At 34.3% G+C, this 23,482-nt stretch overlaps 1 protein-coding gene across 1 annotated transcript in view; it reads left to right on the plus strand.

Moving 5' to 3' along the window:
* The window catches only part of LOC111505415 (organic cation transporter protein), a 62,655-nt gene that overhangs the window by 23,804 nt on the left and 15,369 nt on the right, over nucleotides 1-23,482 (plus strand). Inside the window, exon 2 of the mRNA XM_074177134.1 lies at nucleotides 15,628-15,739. Coding sequence (XP_074033235.1) covers nucleotides 15,628-15,739 — 112 coding nt within the window. The remainder of the gene's footprint in view (nucleotides 1-15,627; nucleotides 15,740-23,482) is intronic.

Genomic DNA, 23,482 nt, shown 5'->3' on the forward strand with positions numbered 1-23,482 from the left:
TGTTGCCAATTCAGTCAGTTACTTTTTGGTTTGACCTCATACCACTAATATACAAATTTTCGAATAATATAGCGCAATATCATTAGCATATAAATATGCAACATATTATGAAAATAGAATTAAGACTGAAATAGTACCTTAGGAAAACCCTATTTAATTTTTATTTATTCTTCTATAATTATTCATTAACAGATATTAAAAAAATAATTTGAAAAAATTATATGCGTGTGTAGCCTTTCAAGTCTGAGTTAGGGTGGATAAGGCAGAAATACTTTTCGTAAAAATGCAATAACACGTTTTCTTTGTCAGAGAGACACGTTTTGACCCAAACATTTTTGTTAAATTTTCAACCCTCTAATCTGGGGTAACATATCCTAATTTTTTTAATTGTAACGGGAGTCGAGTGGAACCTCTTTATTATTCGTTTTCGTAGGTCTTATATGGAATCAGGTGGAGTACGATACACTTCTTTCTCTCTGTCCTCACAAACAAATTTTAAAAAAACTCGAGTTAGGTGAAAGAGGAGTCCACTCAATTGTACCCTTCTATATACTATACAGCGACTTCGAAACCTGTCGTTTAAATAATTACGTAAACTTCGTAAGTAATATGGAGAAGCATCACCACTCATCCTTTGATGTATGCAGGTTCATTTTCTATGATATTAGTAAGAGCTGATTCTACAGCATTTTGAAGTAATTCGGGTGGTGACGATTGTGGATAGTAACTTGCTTGGAATATTTCAATCTTTATTTCATTTTAATTGTTCTATTTTCAATGTTTGTTGCTTAATATAATTGTTATTTTCAGCTATTCGTTTTAATTTTTTTAATTTTCAATTTTATTTGTTCTTTCAGGGATTCCAAATCGTATTATGTCAAATTTATTAGACAATGGAAGTCCGAACTAATGAAATTCACCATGAAACATTGTCAACCACCTTCAAACATCATTTCATTATTTTCTACTCTTCTGTCAAATTTGTTTCAATGTTATTGTCATTCGCATACAAACTTTACGCATATTTTATCTTCGAGAAGTGCTCAAACATGTATAGAATTCTAGTACTTTGGGATGCGGTTGATTTAGTCTGTACTGAATTTTTTCAAGTTGCTTTTGAGCAATGGGTGAGTTCAAATTTTCTCATAGTTTTGTTTTTCTTTTATGTTTGCATCTTGTGAATGTTACAGTCTAAATCATTTCAAAATGCAGTATTCATCAACTACGTAAAAAATGTGGATTAGCACTATGATAACTGAAACAAACAAAACATGTAGGATCTTGTCACCAATGTACTCTTTCTATTGGCCAATAAGCTCCATGAGATAGCAATATGAAAAAGCGCGTAAGCACGCACCACTCTTGTCCCGCCCATTTTATTTACATGTCGTTACTTGTTTTCGGCGGTCAGATTTAAATCCGAATCCCTAGATGCGGATGCAGATGTCAAAAAATAAGGCGGGGACACACCTGTCATACACCCTTCATATCCGACTCCCATCATACAGTCGGACGAGTGTCTGAAAGGAAAATGGTACTTCAGTCCGAATAGAGTAGGTCACATCGTTCCGATACGTGGCCAACCCCGCTCCCATTCGACTCCGATCATGATCCGATAGTGCAGCCTATTTGTTCTCCAGCTGCGTGACGGGTATCGCTTGGAGTTTGTATGATATTTGAGTTTTTTGTTTTCTTCAAATTAAAATTTAAAAAATGTCATCAAAACCGGAGGAACTTGTTGAACAAGTCAGAAAATATCCAGTTATGACCAGACTGAAGAGCTGTACCACTGTTCTCTATGGGAGCTCTCCGATTTTCCTCATCTTCTTCTCCCAAACAGAGTGCCTTAATAGCTAAATCGCAATTGCTAAAATTCCTGAACATTTTGCTTAGAAGACCTTCCTAGATATTGTTTGAATCGACACTGGCGAGAGTGGCAAGTGTATCAAGCCGGAATGGTGAATCGGAAAGAAGTCGGAAGCATGTATGACAAGTGTGATTACCCTGCACCGATCCGCTTTTGGGGCAAAATCAAACCGAAGTCGGATCGGAAAGGCGTATGAAGGAGTGTGTCCCGGCTTTCTTATGCAAATAATCCGCAATTGTGGGTTCAGATGACAAAATCCATAACACTCCGGTTGAAACAATCACGTATACAAGGGCTTGTTAATGATGTTTCGACTTACCGCCAAGAGGCTATAGTGATCGCTTCAATGCATTATCGTTTGTAACCGGTATATTTAGCTTGATCGCTTTGAATTGACTTTTGTTTCTTTTGTCTCTTATGTAGTATAGCATTGAATTTATGATTTTTATTATGAGGTTTCGTGAGCTTTCAACGCCAAAATACTTCAAATCGTGGAATCTAACATTACATTATGACAGACAAAGTTCAAAAACATTAAATTAAGTGTGAAGTCCAAATAAAATACATGAATCAGGTATTGTTTGTTTTGCATATATGAATATAAATGTAGGTACACTTCGTTCTATGAAACTAGGAGACTTTCATTAAACACGAGGTTAAACTAGTTACATTTCTCTTTTAGCAATGTTAGCGAACAACTTACTTTCAAAAACAGATAAGAATTCACTATATCAAATCAATTGGAGTTGATTTCATAACTAAATATTGCATATAAATTTTGGCATTCACCATTATGTTGAAGGCTAGACGAGAAAATTGCACTTTATGGGATACTTACGAATTTTTGCGACTTTTTCTGGGACGATACTAAACGATGGTATTATAGGAGTTCAGACCACTTTTTATTTTCCGTCGGACTTGATTAGTTTTCGGAATATAGTCTGTCAAAGTTTGTATTTCATATTTTTCAAGCAATAAATGATTGCAATTCAAATGTTTTTATTTAACATGTCTTTTTCCATAACATCGCACCTTTTCCTATTTTTTTTTCACTTATTGCCAAGCTCCTTGAAATTAGATTGAAATTCCATAATTTGTCAGCTGCTTAGGTATAGGTATAACACAAATCACTTTTTGTAAATTGCATTAAGTTTCACTATTGGGATTAAAAATTTCTTTACCAACCAAAAACTATGTTTTTCAATGATCACTTAGAAACTTATAACGTTTTTGAATTTTTTAACTACCATATTATTATGACATTCATATCTAAAATAAGAAAAATAAGTGACATGGATGAATAGAATATTGAAAAATATTGATGTGCGTATTTTTTCAACTGTTGGTGCCTAGAGTGGCGAACGTTTATCTTTTCGTGTTAGCTATTCTCTCTAAATTTCAATATTCCAAATGTCATTAGTGAAAAAAAATAAAATATTACTCAATGGGATATTGACGGATTTTCGCGATATTTTCTGGGATGATACTACATGGCTGTAGGAATTCAGAACACTTTTTATTTTTAGTCTGACTCAATTAATTTTCTAGATATAGCCTGCCAAAGTTTGTATGATGTCATATTTTACCTTCTTTTTTTTACAGCAATAAACGATTGCAATTCACATTTCTTTTACACATCTGTTTCCATATCATGGCACCTTTTTCTATCCATTTTATAAAAAACATGAGGTTTTCAATTCAGTAGGTCAGGTTGGATGTTGAGAAAAGATAGTTTTTTCAAAGTTAGGAAATTCTTCCCTCGCTTGACAGTTCAATCTAAACCGACCTGACCTAACCTAACTCACCCTGACTTAACCTTACTCGACCTAACCTAGCCTAACTCAACCTAACCTAACCCGACCTACCCTAACTCAACCTAACCTCTCCCGACCTAACTAACCTATCCCGACCAGATCTAACTCAATCTTATCCGACCTAACTCAACCTAACGTATCCCTACCTAACCTAAAGTGATTAATGGTATATAGGTACTAAATCACCTGACAAATTATGGAATTTCAAAAAACTTCGCAATAAGGGATAGAAAAAGATGTGATGTGATGGAAAACGATGTGTTAAATGAAAAGTATGTGAATTGCAATCGTTCATTGTTCGAAAACTCATCGAGTCCGACAAGAAATAGAAAGTGTTCTGAATTCTTACCATCATGTAGTATTATCCCAGAAAGAATTTCGAAAATACGTGAGTATCCGATAAAGTACAATTTAGCCAAAATGCAGAAGCAGCAAGCAATTTGTATCACGAGAGGTATCCGTAGAGGAGACAACCTTTTAGGGGCATTTTCGCAAGATTGCGGCACAACCTAACGCTAAATTTGAAAACATCATCAGGCCTACCAAGAACTAATGTCAGGATCATTTTAAAAAATCACAAATTCAAGCCATACAGGACTAGAAGAGTTCATCAACTCAGACCAGGAGATTTTGAACGCCGCATGGCTTTTTGCCAGTGGTTTCTGGAAAGTTATAACCAGGCGCTTCATTTTTCGTTAAATTGTATTTGAACAGACGAAGATTATGTGAGAAGTGTCGGCAATTTCAACCGATACAAGTCTTATACTTGGGCACAAAAAAACCTCAATCTAGTGTGGAGCAGAGAAGTCAAGAAAGATTTGGATTAAGTGTGTGGGCAGGTGTTTTCAAAGGTGGGATTATCGGCCCGTTCATTTATAATGGCACTCTCATTTAGAAATTTTAAGGCAAAATATTGAACCCCTTGTTGATGAATTATTGCCACTAATGGAGCTTAGAAAAATATATTTTCAACAAGACGGGGCTTCGCTTCACCACACTGCAATTGTCACCAATTTTTCGGTTTCAAAATTTGGTAATAATTGGGTAGCCAACCAAGGACCTAACCGTTGGCTGGCCAGGTCACCGGACCTGACACCTATGGACTTTCACCTCTGGGGAAGGTTGACATATCTTATTTTTGAATTGCGGACCAATTCTAGATATGAAGCGGCAGTGATGCAAAGTTTTGCTTGTCTAACTCCTATTAAATAATTAATTCGGCAAAAAACGTTCAGAAAAGGTGTCGCCTGTGTGTAGGAGAACCTGGTAGACATATCGAACATCTCTCTGAAGAAATATATTTCATTGTTTGTTCTTCCGAGAATCATGTGTTCGTTCTTTATCATTATTATCATTACTGTTGAAGTTTCATTTATTAGTAGTGAATATAGTATGAATTTTATTAGTTTTATTGAAACTATGCGTTTTAATTACTGATGTGAAAAGCTTTTTCAACATTTGATAGCTACTAGTGTTCTATCCCCGCGTCGCGTTCAAAGCCTACTTGATCAAAGTGTGCATTTCAAAGTCTATATGAAAAAACCTAAAAGCTCTGTATTTCAAAGATGATTTTAGCAAAATATCAAGTGTGCTACATGAAAAGGTAATTTTAAGATATATTGAATTATGCAGGAATAATATACAGGAATATACAATACAATAGTTTTTCATCAATAACTACTAATATCCCGTTTGAAAGATAGGTTTCTCACACCATTGATTCTACGTAAACATGTACACATGTAACTCAGAAACGATGATAGATATCGATATGCGGTTTTCGCCATTAAGTTTGTCATAGAATTTGACCCTCAGGCACAGCCATCTTTCTAGTTTGAAAACAGGAGTTTTCCTTTAAAAGTGTCCGATTTAGCCCACTCTTTATTAGTGTCTTAGTGTCATCAATTTTAATTTCCATATAAAAATCTTTAGTTTGAATCAAGAAGTAAAGAGTGACTTTTTTGTAATGTTATATCCGTCGAAGGAATTAATTGTCAGATACAGACTTTTTCTTTTCGTTTCTTAAGGAATATCTGATGTAGATACACATTTTCTTAGGGAGTTTTTAATAGTATTTTTATTTTAATTTTTCCAATTTTTCCTCAGTTTTCCTTCTTCTATATACTACTGAAGAAGGTAGAAACTTTCTAAGCATTAATTTATCTACAATTTTTTTATGAATGATATTTGATATGTATTTAGGACCACTTGCCAGTAGATTGTGCCAGTTTCACACGTGTGTGATTAAATTAGTTTTGGCAAACTGAATGAAATACTCAAAATACCTTATATTTAATTAACATGTATTTCGGTTATTTTTATTTCGAAATCTCTTTTAACGTCCAATTAACAAATACAAAATAATTCTCAAGAAATTAGCGCTATTAAGGAATTCATAGTATAGCAACTTCTCTCTTGAGTAACAACTAATTATGATAATAATGTAGAACTCATCGTTATCGTTGAACAAAAGAGATTCGTGCACTATTTTGTGTGGTATAATATTGAAAAAAAACTTGTTTTAAACAAACCACATCCGGCAACCGTTCATGATACTTTTGACATGTTACTTGGAGTAGATAAAAATAAGTAGAAGATGAAATTACATCTTCAGAAGTGCGTTTCAAAGATCATCCTCATAAAATAAACCTATTCCCTGTCCCTCTGTCGAATATCAACAATTCCCAAAAAAGGTTGTAAACTCACGCATTGTTGTATAATTTCTGAATAGCTTATAAATTCCTTGGTATTACGGAAATGTTATTAAAATCAAGATCTTTGAAATTCATCGTGATTTTGTTTCATTCTACAATAATACAGAGTATCACTTTGAAAACTTCCCATCCTTAATATCGTCCTTCCAATATGAGGAATCGAAAAAAACAGGCCAATTTTATTGTCAAGGGGGACACTTTCACGGACTATTTGACTATCATGGTTCAACCCCCTAGAAGGAGTAGATGTTACATTTGGAATTTTGAATGGGAAGGCGGGTCAAGTGGCACATCATTTTGATTGGCGTTTAATTCTGCTTCTAATGGTACCTCCTTGACTTATAATTTTTTGATGAGCATTTTCCGAAAAATAGCGTTCTAAACCTACACATGTAATTAGAAGTTGCCTGTTCTGAGATACATTATTGTATTGTCTCCTTTTAATAAAATGGTTAGAGTAGGTGGCACCGATCCAACGCTTGAATGACAGGAATAAATTGTTATGCGTGGGAGTTTTTATTTGTTGTTTATTGTCCTTTTACAAAATAACATTGAATTTGCTAGAAAGACATTTCAAACATAAAATCTACATACGCTTATCTTATATAATCTGTTAGAAATGTCGTCCATTTTGTTCTAAATAGTAATAAAGTCTTTTTTCGAACTCCCCTCTACCATTACGGAAAACTTCACTAGGAATTGACTGGCATGCTGCTATAATTCGTCTTTTAAGTAATCTAAGGGTGTTAAATCCGGTTGACTCGGAGGCCATTCAATTGCCCCCTACTGCCAATCCATCTATCCGGAAATCTGTCGTTTAATCACTGTCGGACGGAAAGAAAATAAGAAGGTGGAGCGCCGTCCTGCTGATAATGTAACAGATCCTCCTGCAAAAGTTTATTACCTTCTGCATCCATTTGAGTAGCTAACTCGTGACTTATAAGAGGATCGATAGTCGCTTCAAGCATTTCAAGATACAGATTGCCAGTCAAGTTTTTTCCCAGAAATAATAGACCAATAATGGCATTTCCAAGAATACCAGCCCAAACATTACCTTTTTGTGGGCGTTGTGTATGCCCTTTCCGAAAAATATGTGGGTTTTCGTCACTCCAATATCGACAATTTTGTCTTTTAACATTGCCATTCAGAAAAAATGAACACTCGTCGCTGAAACAGATGTTTACCAGAAGATTAGGGATGGTATGATGGTACATGATTTCATAAAAGTCTATTCTTTTATCATAATCATCCTCGTGGAGCTCTTGAAGAATCTGTATTTTATAAGGAACAATTGAAATTTATACATTTTCAATGCTTTTCTTACGTTCTCGGGTAACATCCCCCTCTGTTCTGATATTGATCGTAAGGAGTTCGTAGACTCTGCAGCAAATGTTCCCAAAACTTCAGTTTGAGCTGCTTCATTTAGTACTCTGGATTTCACTAGTTCGGACTTCCATTGTCTACTATATAAAATGATTTGAAATCCCTGAAACCAATAAAAAAGTAGGATTAAAAATGAATAGCTGGTGAAGAGGACCGACACTAAGTGGGAAACATCTGTATACCGAAAACCCACTCATACGGGACAGTATGTGAACCACGAATCCAACCACCATCAATCGACTGAAAGAGAAATCATCAAGACTCTATTAGACCGTGCTTTTGGGCTTTGTAATACGAAGGAAGGTCTCGAGAAGGAACTAGACTAAATCAAAAATGATCTTCAACGGAATGGCTACTCCAAAGCAATGGTAGAGAAGACTTTGGCTAGAAGACAGCAGGAGCCTCGCAAGGAAGAGAAGCCTTCACAACCAGTGCTTGCACTTCCCTACATCAGAGGATTATCGGAGAGGATAAGAAGAATTGGTTCCAAGTACAACATCAGAACCTGCTTCAGATCCGGTAACACTATCCGTAGCAGCCTCGCGAAAACCAGGCCACCAAACGCGGACTGCGATTCCAAGAATTGCATTTACCGGATACCCTGTGAGTGCGGAAAATCCTATATTGGTGAAACTTAGAGGCCATTGAATGTTCGCATTGCCGAGCACAAGAAACACACACAGCGAGGGGAAACCAGCAAATCAGGAATAGCAGACCATGTTTGGACACATCAACACAACATCGAGTGGTCCCAAGCTGAGATCTTGCACAGAGAGGTGAAAATTCAAGGAAGCCGCATACATGTTGTCCAACAACGTATTCAGCCAAGCCAGCGTAGAAATACGCAACATATGGAAACCCATCATCAAGCGAAAAAATGGCCAACTCCCGCCAAAACGGTCATCTCCCACGGAACCAGTGAAGCGGAAAATGGAAAGCGGGGATAAGTGAAAGTACTCGAACGACCTATAAATAGTCATCTCTCGGAGGAATCAGTCCAGTCATCACCCGAAGACGATTGTAGATACTAACAATCGAAACGTCGTGAACTAACGTGACTTGGAATCTCTCCACTTTTTATTTTTATTTTCTCTTTTTTTCTTTTCTTTATTTTTATTTATTCAATAGTTCTATTTTTACTTGTATTTTATTTCACTATTATTTCATTTCAGGTTTATTTTGGTTAATATAATTTTTATTTTCAGCTATTCATTTTTAATTCTTCTTTTTTATTGGTTTCAGGGATTTCAAATCATTTTATATAGTAGACAATGGAAGTCCGAACTAGTGAAATTCATCATGAAACATTGTCAATCACTTTCAAACAAATAGTACTCTGGAGTTTTGTCTTTTTTTTATTTGTCACTGAACCCCAAATCAAGCACATACCGGTGACTTACATACAATTTGGATGTCTTTCGTTAAAAAGACATGCCACCCTTCCAACTTCTCCATGCATTATAATCATTTCGATTCTGTTTCGAAGAATGTAAACCATTTTTACACGTTTATATACTTATTAAAGTAATGACTAAACAGCCCAAAAGGTACAACTGTATGCACAATACTACCACATCGTTCAAATTTACGAACCAATTTTTTACCTGAAAACAGAAACTCTTTACATCAGAAGTAGCTAAAAAGTACGGTTATCTGTACACTTTCTGCGATGAGAAATAAAAATTTAGCATTTACTAAACACAACTTCACTACCATCTATGTTTTACTATAAGACTACTTTTTGATGTAAATTAATTGGAGCTAATGGCTCCAATTAGAGTAGTAACGTTGCCCCCTAATAGAGGCTGGCAACGTTACTACCTAACATTCTTACCAGTTTTTGTCAAATTATGCATCTCAGTATAAGTGTACGTATTGTTATTTCTGTTAGTATATAATGCATTTTTTTGGAAAATGCTCATCAAAAAATAATAAGTCAGGTTACCATTGGAAGCAGAATTGAACGTCAATCAAAATTGTGTGACGCTTAACCCCCCTTCCCATTTAAAATTCTAAGGGTAACATCTACCCCTCCTAGGGGGTTGAAGCACGAGGACTACAAATAGTTCTTGAAAGTGTCCCCCTTGATGATAAAATTGTTTATTGGAAAGAAGATATTAAGGGTAGGAAAATTTTCCACCATTGACACCCTGTATATGTGGTAATAAGCGATCGTGATTGAAGACGGTAGGTAACGTAATATTTATGTGCAGAAATATGGTATCTCAATTAATATTTTCCAACAGAATTTTCTCTCATACAAAGTCTTTGCCAATATCAGACAAAAGTTGTATAAAATATAATGGTGGTTTGGTACTTGGATGAAGTACTAATAAATACTATTTCATACTGTTTTTTTTTGGTTTATAACCTTCCACAATCTTTCAATCTGGTTAACGTTTCGTAAAACAATCCTTTTCCGTGTTCAAAACCTGTATTCACTTTGAAAATCTTGCCTCAAACTGTCAAGTAAGAGTAAATAGTAAGTATTGCGCCATCATATCATCGCGAAGTTCGATTTGTAGGCATATATATATAGAAAGATGTGGGGATATGTCAACGCTGTTTGTGAAAGACCGTTCCCACGCGCGGTTTACTGATTTAGCGCCCTTTCACACGAGAAACTTTACGTCTCTCGCTCCCGAAAGAGAGGAATGCTCCTAGCGCTAAAATGCAACGATAGTCTAATCAACAAGTTCAAAAACATGAAAATAGAGATGAAGGTGCTAAAAATATTTAAGTGAGTTTGAAAAAAGCTCGTTATTTTCTGAAGCAGAAAAAAATTATAAAAACAGCTATATATAAAAAAGTGTCATAATTTTTTTTATTACCGTATCGTATATTAGAAAGTATTATAATAAATAAAAAAAATTATCGCATTTTGTTATATATAGCTGTTTTTATAATTTTTTTCTGCTTCAGAAAAAAAATATAACGTTGGTCAATATTTGTTCATAACAAATTATTATCAAACTAATAATCAATGAAAACATTTTTTTTGCCAAATTATTCAAAAGTGTAAATTATGATTTTCAAAAGCAAAATTATTTCTTAACAATCGAAATATAAAAAAATCGATTTTAAACAATTAAAAATTGACTCTAGACAACAAAATAGCAAAAAAATGTTTTCAATAATATTTAATTTCTCTATTTGTTTAAAACAATTTAATAAACAAATTACGTAAAAAATTCATATCCTATGTTAATAACTGCCATTGTTTAATGTGAAAACATACATAGCTAAATATCAATTGAAAAAAAAAATGTATCAACAATTTTTAGAAATATCATTTTGCAATAGTTATAAAAAATCATAATTAACAAATTAATAAATTTTTATGAACTTTTATCGCAGAATCGTATGAAGTATATATTTCAAAAGGGCTCCACGAAGTTTCAAATTTATAGGCCAATTATTTATACCTTTTATTCCATCATTTATGCCAACGGAGATTGGGAAAAAATTTGTTAGTTAACAATTGAATAACTTTTTGAAAAATGGTGATAAAACTTTTTTTTCTACGGGACTCAATTCATTCAAGTGTTAAGAAGATACTAGATTTTTTTCGAATTTTTAAAATTACATTTTATGTTATAAAAAAATTATTTCTTTTGATAAACTCTCTTTAGCGGCAGCGCGCGCATGCCGTAACAGCCGCGCGGAACCCTATTTTCAAAGTCAAATTAAAATTATAAATAATGGAAATAAAGTTTCGGTAGTCAGGAAATTTTCTCCTCTTTTACGAGCTCTTTTCAAAATTGCTTAAATATTAATATTTTTTGAGTTATTAACGAAAAACTGAATACCATTTTGTTTAAATCTTATTTTGTTAATAACAATTGCAATTTTTACCTGCACCAAAATCCTTCAAAAACATTTTTGAGGTGATTCCGAATCGAATGAGCTATCGCTCATATTTTTAGGACCTTTATCTCTATTTTTCATGTTTTTGAACTTGTTCATTAGACTACGAGTTCAATGGAGCTTTCAGACGAAGAGCGGGAGCCGCTACGTCTCGGATGACGAAAGCTCTCACGTCTCCTGCACCTTGAGCCGGGTAGCCATGTCTCCTCCTCAAAATGCGGGGGCTTCTCCACGAGGAGTGAAAACGGCTCTCACTTAATGACGCTCCACACTATTTATCATGGCAGATTACCATGTGGAGCTGTTAATTAGTGCTGTCTCCTACCGACCCGCTCTTTGGGATAAAAGTCTCGACATTTATAAGAACCGAAATGAAGTCGTTAAAATGTGGATGCAAATTTGCAATTGACGTTTCTGTCGTCAAGGTTTGTGCCGACGGTAGAGAAGGTATATGGCAACAACTCGCGTGCGATCCATCCAAGACTGACTTTAAGGAGCCAAAAGCTAAAAAAGCTCCCGGTGTAAATGGGCGGTAGGTAGGAGTGATAAATGCTCCCGTATAGGAGAGAGAGACGTGAAGTTCCCCGTGTGAAAGAGTCCTAAGATTAAATCATTTATTATCGCGTATTATGGCTTAACCCAAGTAGACCAGGAAAAGAGTTAAGTTGCCTTGTCAGACATCAGCTATATTTTTCGGAAACCTACCTACAAATGTGAATAGCACATTATCAGCATATGTATCAGATTCCAGGCTACCTGAATATGTTTCATTCTCAGTACACCATTTTTTTTCATTTTCACTATATAGAATAGCATATTCAGAAAATATGGTTGATATCAAAATGCCTTACTTTTCATAACCGGTTAGGAAATGTTTTAGTTTTCGTAACTTATCACGGGCGGTCGTTTCATAACTATATGTTGTTGCAAAAATAATGTAATCAAGAAGTCATTACTTGAACAACTGGAGCATCTATTAATAAATCATATTAAATATAGAATATACGATCGGTAAGTACATGAAACACATACAAGACAAAGGCGACGTCACTTGAATTCTAATGTAGTAATGGGAATGTTGAAAGACTTTCAATATTTCATTCACCGACTTCGCTATGTCTACGACAAAAAATTATAATGCAGAAACGGAAAACAGATTTTTGAATTCCGGGCACAGTTTTACACAAAAACAACAAATATATTGAGAAAATGTTTTTTTTGGTAATCAGATGATTCACATGAATACCGGAAAGTTGAATTTTGTCAATGTGAACAGGTAGATAGGTATATATTTTTTTATCTAAAATCAACCCCAAATCCTAAAAATAGTAAAATTTCAGCAATCCTGCCAGTGGCGTCAAAACAGAGGGTCAAAATATTATCCTATCTTCCAGTTACATTTCAATGGTCTGCGACCATGAGAGAATAGGAATTGGAGAATTTCTCTTTAGAGCAGCTTCCCAAGCAGCTGGTGAACTCGGTTTAGTTTTCGACACTGAACGAGAAAAGACGGTAGCCTGGTGGGTTGACGTGACCTCCACTCAGTCAATCGACCGATGTGCTAACCGGTGGTTCGAACCGCAAGGCCGGACGATAGATTTTCACTTCCTATCGTCCAACCCGTGTTAGGAATCACGCGTTAAAAGGTAAGACCTCGTTAGTTCGTAGCTCGCACAAGTTTCAACTTTTGAGAGTTTCCGTTTGTAAGGGGCGACAGTTGGTTAATGGAAAAACAGATTTGAACAGACAGACAGAACAGGTGGTCACAACTCTGTCAATAATTTGGAACCCACTCAGCAAAAAGCCCATTTAAAAGCCGCAGAGATCACTTTACATCTGCGGCAACACAAGGATAAGCCAATGTATGGGGTATTCTTCAACAACATTGAAGACATTGGCTTTACTCAGGTCGAGTGGGCTAAAGTCGTAAACTGAGGGGTTTATCGTGGCCTGCCAGGATGGTGTCTTCAACACCTTAGTCTACCGCAGTCGCGTAATGGGTATAGAGGTTCTTGCCACAAAGTGTAGGGCGTCTGAAACCCTAACGCACTAGCTGTCTCATCTCCAGCATATGCGGTCCCAGCCTATACCCATCGACATAACGCGGCCCTAAGAGTGATCGTATTATGGTATTGAAGATACGTCGGTGTTGCCCTATGCTCCGGGGGACATTAAATCCGTTGTGGGGAACAAGAAGTGCCAAATTTATTGAAACTATTCGTTCCCCACCCTCAGGCTCAAAGAAGCTAATGAGCTTGATGTAGTCCTTCTCGACCACCAAAGTAAGAAGATATTTGTCGTGGAGATCTCAGCTACTGGCGAGGCGAATATCGTCCGAAAAGAGGAAGAAAATCGGATAAAATATCGAGATTTTTTTTTCGAACTCCGTAGGTTCTAACCAGACCGCTCTGTCAAGATGGTTGTTTAGATTATTGGAGTTCTTGGTGAAATGATGCCTTCTCTACTCTCGAATCTCAAAAGCATGCCGGCTTGCCGCAGAAATCTTAGCCAGACAACTGCAGAAGACTCTCATTCTTGGCTCGCTGCGTTTGCTCAGGGCACATGATTCTCGGACTCAATGATCACTTATCTTACGGTGTAGGGTAGATCTTATGGTAGGTCGTTGGTAGATGATGCTGGCGCGCCCTTCTGAATGTATAGGGGCTTCGGGGGATAGGGCCTGACCAGCGCAAACTTGGGATAAAAAAATAAAAATAATCGTTAACTATCAACCTACAAACAATAAACATACACCCATTCATACACCATACAAAAAGTAGCAGTAATAATCAAAACTTGCAACATGGTCCTGAAAATGGTCCGTACATTTTCAGGACCCGTTCCAAAAAAAACACTAACCATTTCTTCCATTTGAATTTATCCAGTGTAGGGAGCAAATACCAGTAAATACAATCTCCTGTGGAAAATAATGATAATAATAATAATAATATTTATTCATGTGTATGAACGCAAGATTAGTCGATAAGTCAAATATACAAAATTACACAAACAATAACGAATGCTCAGTCAGTAATAGTAAATAAATGTATTATCATATATGTTTGAACAAATTAGTGTGAGTGTCAAATTGTTCAGCATTATGGTCTTATATATTTATGGTAGTATCATCGGCAAACATGATTACATGACTCTCAACCACCTGTGACGCTAGATCATCAACATTTAATGGAAACAATTAAGGTCCAAGATCTGAGCCTTGGGGCACACCTAGCTCCACATTTTGGAACTATGAAAAAACCACCCTGAAATACTACCATACTTCCGCCCCGTCATATATGATTCAATCCGATTAGTTACATTGCTGGGCAAACAGTTAATTTGTGCACTAAATATTCAGGACAAACTGAGTCGAATGATTTTTTTATATCAAAAACAGGACATATTCATTACTATTATATATACATTACTATTATATTATAATGAGAATCCGTCTTTATGGGCCTGTTTTTTCTAAAGCCATGCTGAGCAACTCTAAACAAGTTGGCTACTAATTTTAAAGTTCCGAAAAAGATCACATTAAAGAAATTTCTTTATAGTTGTCTACATTCCCTGAATTACCTTTTTTATGCAACGAGTTAAGTATAAGTATATCAATCCTAATGATACTGCAGGGAATTCAAATTTTTATATTCATCAAGATTGAAAATAATGTAGAAAAGTAACATCTGAATCTTTATGAAAAGCAATATAAAATAAAATGTGAGTTGTGAATTGGCGCAGTGGAAGTCACGATCGAAAGAAAGGAGTTCAATTCCACCTCGGCCAGATATTTGTATCTATAGTACAATTCCATAATAGTAGGCACTAAATTCTCAGAGGTTAATTACCAGAGTGGTCGATGTCGTTGATCCAAAAAAAACATACAATATTCCAAAATATTTTGAATAGTCTTATGGCCAAACTACCAAATTATGTATGCGATTATATTTGGCTCATCTTACAGATGTTAACTCTTTTTCAGGTGATTTCGGAAAGTACCAAGCATGGCAGTTTTGTTTACACATTCTCTCGGCTGTTACCGCCGGGCTGAATATGATGTCATTAGTCACTGTAGCTGCAGTTCCAGAACATCGGTAAGTGATTTTCCAAAATTATCTTTTGTTATTCTAAATCACCAAATAATTTTACACTATTTTCTATTTGAAGGCCTTTTATTGATCTTTAACAAACCTCTTACTACCAGGAATAAAATGATGAAGTTCATTCTGAGCATTAAAATATTTTGACAAGTTTTTATACTTGTGATGCACTGTTTAGAATTTTTGGTGTAGTAATGAATATTACTGGAGTCTTTTCCTAACACCATCTTCATCAAGTAACGGTCGTATCAATCAGAAAAAAACGAATATTATTTTAATACCTCGATACGTGTTTCGATCACCAAGTCATCATCTTCAAGAGTAAGATCAAACTAATCATACTTACAAAGCCATTCTTATTTATACCATAGATACCTGCGTCTTGAGTGTCTTAAATTAAGTTTACAATTGGTCTTATCTACTTGTCTTAAATAAATTTTACAATGTGTCCTTATCTAATAGTTATAGGTAAATTTAATAATTAAAATATTATTAGCTATATAAAATAATTTCACAATGAGACTAGTAGGCAGTTTGTGAAATTAATTTTATATATTTTAATTATTAGATTCACCTTACTAGGTATTACATAAGGACACATTGTAAATTTATTTAAGACTAGTAGATAAGACAATATGTAAAATTGATTGTATATAGATTATAATGTTTCAATTATTAGATTTATTAGGACACATTGTAAAATTAATTTGAGGTAAGTAGATAAGGCAAATTATAAAATTAATTCAAGACACTCAAGACGCTGATACCTAGAACAAGTATTTATGGTATGAATAAGGATAGCTTTGTAAGTATGTTTAGTTTGATTTTTCTCTTGAAGATGATCACTTGGTGATCGAAACACGTGTCGAGGTGTTTAAATAACGGTTTGGTATTGGAAGAAAACTCCAGTAATATACAAGTGTCTTTTTAAAACTATGGTTGCAGCTTATAAAGCCTATATTATTCATTCATAACTACTAATGCAGGGTGTTTAGATCAACAATGTTATAATTGAATCGACTTATACAGAAAAGGTACATGTCGTAAAAACATGGATACATGTCATCAACATGTTTTCTTCATGCATAACGTCGTATGAATGTTTTAATGGTTTTTTTCATGTAACAAATCTTGTAATGTCCTCTTTCTACATATTCTGATCAATTGATGTGAAAGAACATTGTAAAAAATATGAAATTGGTCGAAAAGTGACATGTACCCTTTCCGCATATTTCGATTGAAATATAAGTTTATCTTATTGAACATTGAAAGTTAAGTTGAGAGTGTGTGCAGTTTTTTTTTAATATTGCAAATTTTAGACTTCAGTAGATTTTTGTGAGTTTGAAGGTGATTGACAATGTTTCATGATGAATTTCACTAGTTCTGACTTTCATTGTCTAATATATAAAATGATTTGAAATCTCTGAAACAACTAAAAAAGAAGAATTATAAATGAATAGCTGAAAATAACAATTATATTAAGCAAAAATAACATGAAATGTAATAATAGTGAAATAAAATACAAGTAAAAATGGAATAAATTGAACAAAAAATAAAAATAAAAAGTTAGGAGATTTCAAGGCAAGTTAGTTCACGACGTTTCGATTATTAGTATCAACAATCGTCTTCGGGTGATGACTGCACTGATTCCTCCGAGAGATGACTATTTATGGGTCGTTCGAGTACTTTCACTTATCCACGCTTTCCATAGTGTCTCTCGGAAGAATCAGTCTAGTCATCACCTGAAGACGATTGTAGACACTAACAATCGAAACGTCGTGAACTAACGTGGCTTGGAATCTCTTAACTTTTTATTTTTATTTCTTTATTTTTTGTTGAATCGTTCTATTTTAACTTGTATTTTGTTTCACAATTATTTCATTTCAGGTTATTTTTCCTTAATATAATTGTCATTTTCAGCTATTCATTTTCAATTCTTCTTTTTTAGTTGTTTCAGGGATTTCAAATCATTTTATATATTAGACAATGGAAGTCCGTACTAGTGAAATTTATGGAACGCCATTTTACTTTTTCAACTAACAATTTATTTCTTTGAATTTAATTGATTCATGCATTTGTTGGACAGATTAAAAACGATTGCTCGCAAAATTTGTTCTATTTTAGATGACACTTGATTTGAAATGTTACATAAATTAATCTGTTTGATGAAAAGTTGCGAACAGTTATAATATAGATTCATTGTTTGAAATATTTGGAAGTAAATGTTTGTCATATATACTTTTTTTGTAACTATCGAATAATTTAACACAATTTCTGTGAAACATGAATGAATTGTTTGTTGATAATTATAGTTACATCGATTAAAACGATTGTTGATAATTTTAATTCGGCGCTAGTTCGTGCGGATTCTTGCAGAAGCTGAATTTTTAAATCTGGCAACATGATAGTCTAGTGATAGTAACACAATATTCCGTCCGACCGCAGCGCCGAATAAAAATTATCAACAATCAATTTGATTCATGTATCACCTAAAAGCAACAATCAAAACAATTCATTTTTACAAAATATCAATAGAAAGTAAAACGGAGTGCACCGCCGTTTTACTTTTTATTAATATTCCTTTGAAATGAGCTGAATTATTTTGTTTGTTGAATTTCAGTGATACATGAATTAAATTGATTGTTGACAATTTTTATTCGGCGCCACGGTTGAACGGCGTTTTGTGGTACTATAAATGAACTAGCATGTTGCCATATGTAACACTTGAAGTTCTTGATAAATCCGCTCGATACCAGCGCCGAATTAAAATTATCAACAATCGTTTTAAATGTATCTTTCAAATACCTACAACAAACTTTTTAAATCATCAAAAAATTTAATTTTTTGTCAGAAATTAGCTTTTTAAAAAGATTGATGAAATTAAATGATACTTGCTTGAGAATGTTTTGCACCAAAGTTGTAACCAAATTTTAAACTTAATGCATTAAAGTGAATGTTGGAAATATTCAACACTTTCAATAAAATTGAAATATAACAATTTTTATTATTCATAGAAAAATATTCAGTATGGAAAGTTATTTTGCTATATTTTCAGACAAACGAAAGTCTATTTTTATTACCAACAATGTTTCATGGGAAAATTTTGACAGTCATTCAAATATATTCATTGAAATTTTATTCCCAAACTTACTTTTAGTAAGAGAATTTAAAGTTTCATTATAATTCAACAGTCATATAAATAACTAACATTTTATTCAAAGGTCAAAATTATATGCGGAATTGAAACGTTTTTTGAACATACTCGAATAATACATTCCATTGACTGTTGAATAAAAATGTTTGTTCATTGCTGAGAGATCTATATGTATATAGATTATTTTTCAGCATAATATATAGTAAATTGGCGTTCCATTTTCCAATACTCTGAAACAATATTTTTCTTCGAAATCAATAAAAGCTTCAAGTTATTTCATTAGTCTTTTTTATTCAAATAACAATTTTATTCATGTAACATTTTAAATCAAGTGTCATTTAAAATAGAACAAATTTTGGGAACAATCGCTTTTAATGTGTCCAACAAATGCATGAATCAATTAAATTCAAACAAATAAATTGTTAGGTAAATAAATTGAGGAATGAATATTTGTGACAATGAAAAGTAAAACGGCGTTCTATAGAAATTCAGTATTTTGTGAGGATTTGAAATTATGGTAAATTTCTATTTGGTATAGTGGTCGTTAAAAACAATCGAAATCGAATGAAATGTATTATGAATCTGTCACGAATCGTATCTCATACCTCGCACCTTTATACTATACAAACGGGCGCCTAAACTATAAAAACTAAAATTATTAATCGGATGAACCAAAGGAAAGAAACGTGTGCCTATCCATTTTATGAAAAATATCGATGAGGTTGCAACTACGTATTGTTGGGCCATTATCCTGATGAAAAATATTTTTGTCAACAGCGAACGTCATGTTATTCAAATAATCAGTTTCAAAATTATGTATATAGACTGAACCACAGCCGACTTCAGTAAACAGCTGTGGTGAAACAATTGCTAACACCGCAAAGCCATGCATCGGCGGTCCTACATTGTCAAATAAAGAGCTAGCAAATGTCGTGTTTCTTTTTAAAGTTTATTTTGAAGATTCTGACGAAATAAAAAGAAGTCAGAGTCGTAAAGAACAGTACAAAAAATAATGTGCTGCCTGAAACGTTTCCGTTAATCAATTAGTCTGAGAAATAATTAATTCTTTGACATGAAAAATTCTTGACAGAAAGACGCTTGACTACTATTTGCAATTACAGAGTTCGCTTATTTCTGTTGATAAAATGAAACTTGTACATGATCCCTGAATAATTTTCAGATTTTCAATCCAAAATTTCAGAATGGAAAAAATTATTAATAAATCAGATGCATCGCGAAGTGAACTTTTTTCTGAATTTTCATGACATGTTAGGTACCTAGTTGTTTCACATATTTTTCAAGATATGAATTCTTTTTTTAATGGATTGCAACTTGTTCGAATCTGACATTTTTCTGAACATAGGGGAAAGTACCCTACTATGACCCCAAAACTGTAATTGGTAATTATTGTGTTTTAAAAAACAAATTGGCTCAAAAGGAAGCTGGTGTAGGGACCCATGTAAGATAGCTTTGAGATTTTCAAACACTTCTTTACCATGCAACAATTTTTTTTAACTTCATGGGGGGCCATCATATTTTTTATGACGGATTTTTTTTAATGGGTAAAAAGCAAAATTTAGAAAATAAGTAATATTCTTAGATATTAAAACGTGTTTCCCATTATTGAAGGAATACGTCTTCTAAACTATAAAGTTGTGTGTCGCTATTTGCAAAGATCGCAAGTAAACATTTTTTACCATTTTAGGGACTTCGGCACATTCGGTGTGGCACCAACTTTTGCATTTTTGGCAACTTATCCAAAAATCAATTCGACGTGAATGGGAATACAATTCATTGCAATATAAACATATGCGGTATCTGAGTTGTCATCAGAGACTTCCTAAATACCTTCGTTGTCGCTATAATTTTTCAGTTGTTTATTGATCTTCCTCTTGGCTGTTTTAGCAGTTTATCTGCGGATTTTCTCCAAAGCTTCCTCCTTCTTTTCTTTCAGCTCCTCAACATCAGGAGTGGAGTTGTGAACATCTGTTTTTCCACGCCTGCTTTTTTTTTCGTGTCGGTCTTTTTCTTCAAAGTTGGCTGGATTTAAAGGACAAATTCCCGTTTTCCTGAAGGAGTTTATAGCATTTAAAGGAACAGCAGATTTTAGGTACGCGTTGTTGAAAAGTGAGTAAGTCCGGCCGTACACGGACCACATATTTGCAGTTGAGGCAACCACAGCATTGTGGTCACGTTGACTGCACTTCGCGGTTGAACCAACCACATTTTTGTGTGGTCGACTTGCGGTCTTATAAACCGCACTCAGTGTTGAGGCAACTGACATCAAAAATTGAATGCTGTGAGAAAAAGTACACCACGGTGTACGCGGTTGGGTACGACTGCAAGTTTGTGGTTAGTGTATGGTGAATGCCGCGATGACATCTCGGCGGAGATCAGCATCAAGTTGACTGCAGACGTCAGTTTTGACTTTTGTGGACGCCCGTGTACGTGTAGTACAGTATTTCTTATGGGCGGCTTGAGTTCGTTGTAACGCGACTGCAATTGTGTGGTCGATCCTACCGCAAAATGTGGCTCGTGTACGGGCGCTCTAACATTACGCCCTGGGTAATCTTTGAGCCATGTTTGAACTTCTATATTGTAGTATGTTTGGAGAGTGGCAAAAAATCTCACATCAATAGGCTGTACTTTATGCGAGTAAGTGCAGGTAGGTAAAATAAAAAACAATGTTATTTTGTTTTGTATACTCCAGGATTTTCAGCCCCTTATGACTGCTATGCCCGTCCAGAATTAAAAGGATTCGATTGTCACATGACGGTTTCACATGCTGCACAAAATGTTTCAACCATTTTAGAAAGGTGTCGGTGTCCATCCATCCATTATCCTGACAAAATCCACACTGCCCATCGGTGTTCCATCCATTAGTTCTGCCTTGAACAAAGGTTCCTATGACATTCATGCAACATACCGCAGTAAAATTTGCCCTCGCTCGGCACTGCTAAGTGCTCCTATTTGTTTGCGCCTTTTCGATGCAAGAATTTTTGAGGCTTTTGTTGGAACAGTGCTCATGCCGGTTTCGTTTACATTAAATATATTTCCGGGCGAAACTTGTGTTTATCCATTACTTCTTCCAGAGACTGATACAAAGCTTCGATGTTTTCTTTATTAAATGCCTGCGCTCTTGCAAGAGAAGTTTGTTCAAGTTCGAACAGATATTCTTTTGTTTCTCTTAAGGAAGCAATTGAACTACTTTCGACCACCCATAACTTTTTCTCGATTATACCTATAGTTTACATGATGCTTTTCTGCTACTTGAAATACAAGTTTCCTCAGATCTAGGCTTGTAAGTACGTACGAAAATTCACAGGCGCACTGCTTTGCCACACGGACTGCCTTGAACTCAGAGTAACAAAACACAATCCATCCTTACATTGAAAAGGCAGCATAACTTTGTTTACGGGAAGTAAGTTGGACCATAAAACAGTGGCGGTTGGTTTAGTCGATAATTGGAGGGATATTATAATAGATATATGTATTTATAAAATAAATCATTTTAGGTGAAAATGTATTCTGTTCAAATAGTTCCTACATTAATTGACGAGGGGGAGGGTGGCGGGTAATGAGGGGTTATGGAGAGTTTGTTTACATTTGAAGTAAGTTGGACCATAAAACAGTGGCGGCTGGTTCAGTTGATAATCGGAGGGATATATATTGATAAAATAAATATTTAAGGTGAAAATGTTTTCTGTTTAAATAGTTCCTACAGAAAATCTGATTTATTATTAATGATTATGGAAATGAGGAGTTTTTTTACCACCTACTAGATTTTTATTTCTGTATAGCTTTATAATAAAGCGCGTGGTTTACTGGGACAAAATTAAATTATTTCAAATGAACTAATTCATAACAATGATAAATGTTAATTTCAAAAGTAATGAACTTTGCTTCATAAAATCAGATGAAGAAATTTGTAATTTTTTCTCAGATTTGATGAACAAGCGGTACGGTCCGATATAAAGAATTTTCGATTAGAAATCATGAATATTTATAATTACGATGATATTATTTTGTGATTTCCTTCAAAATAGGTATCTCGGGGTCTTTGTGGACCGACATTATGAAAGGGGATATTTTTAATATTTTTAATGATCATTTTTCTTACTCTTACTCTTTCTTACTCTTATAAAGTTTTTGAAACTAGCATTATAACATTCCATTATTTTACATATCCCAACCAAAAAAAGATTACACAATGACAACCATCATTTCTTATCGAATATCGTCTGTATGCAACGCGAGAGCCTCGTGCAGAAAAAAAAAACCAAAACGGAAATCATATTCTTTGTGTGACGTTAATTAGTTGTTAAGTGAGAAATAACAGATTTAACACCGGTTGCACAAGAATAACTATTTAGTATACAAACTTAACAGTGAGCAGAAAGCTTTTTAATCTGTTGATCACAGAATGAATATGACCTATGGCACACATATAAAAAATATATTTTTCAGTTTTAAATACAGTATTTTTCATAACATTAATGATTTTTCGTAATTATAGAATCCGTCAGCATGAATTATTGAAAAAAAAACATAATGTCGGTCCACAAAGACCCTTAGATACCAAT

This window comes from Leptinotarsa decemlineata, unplaced genomic scaffold (genome assembly GCF_025532065.1).
Source record: "Leptinotarsa decemlineata unplaced genomic scaffold, Ldec_3_MD MMD2_tig00002159_RagTag_RagTag, whole genome shotgun sequence".
NCBI classification, from domain to species: Eukaryota; Metazoa; Arthropoda; class Insecta; order Coleoptera; family Chrysomelidae; genus Leptinotarsa; species Leptinotarsa decemlineata.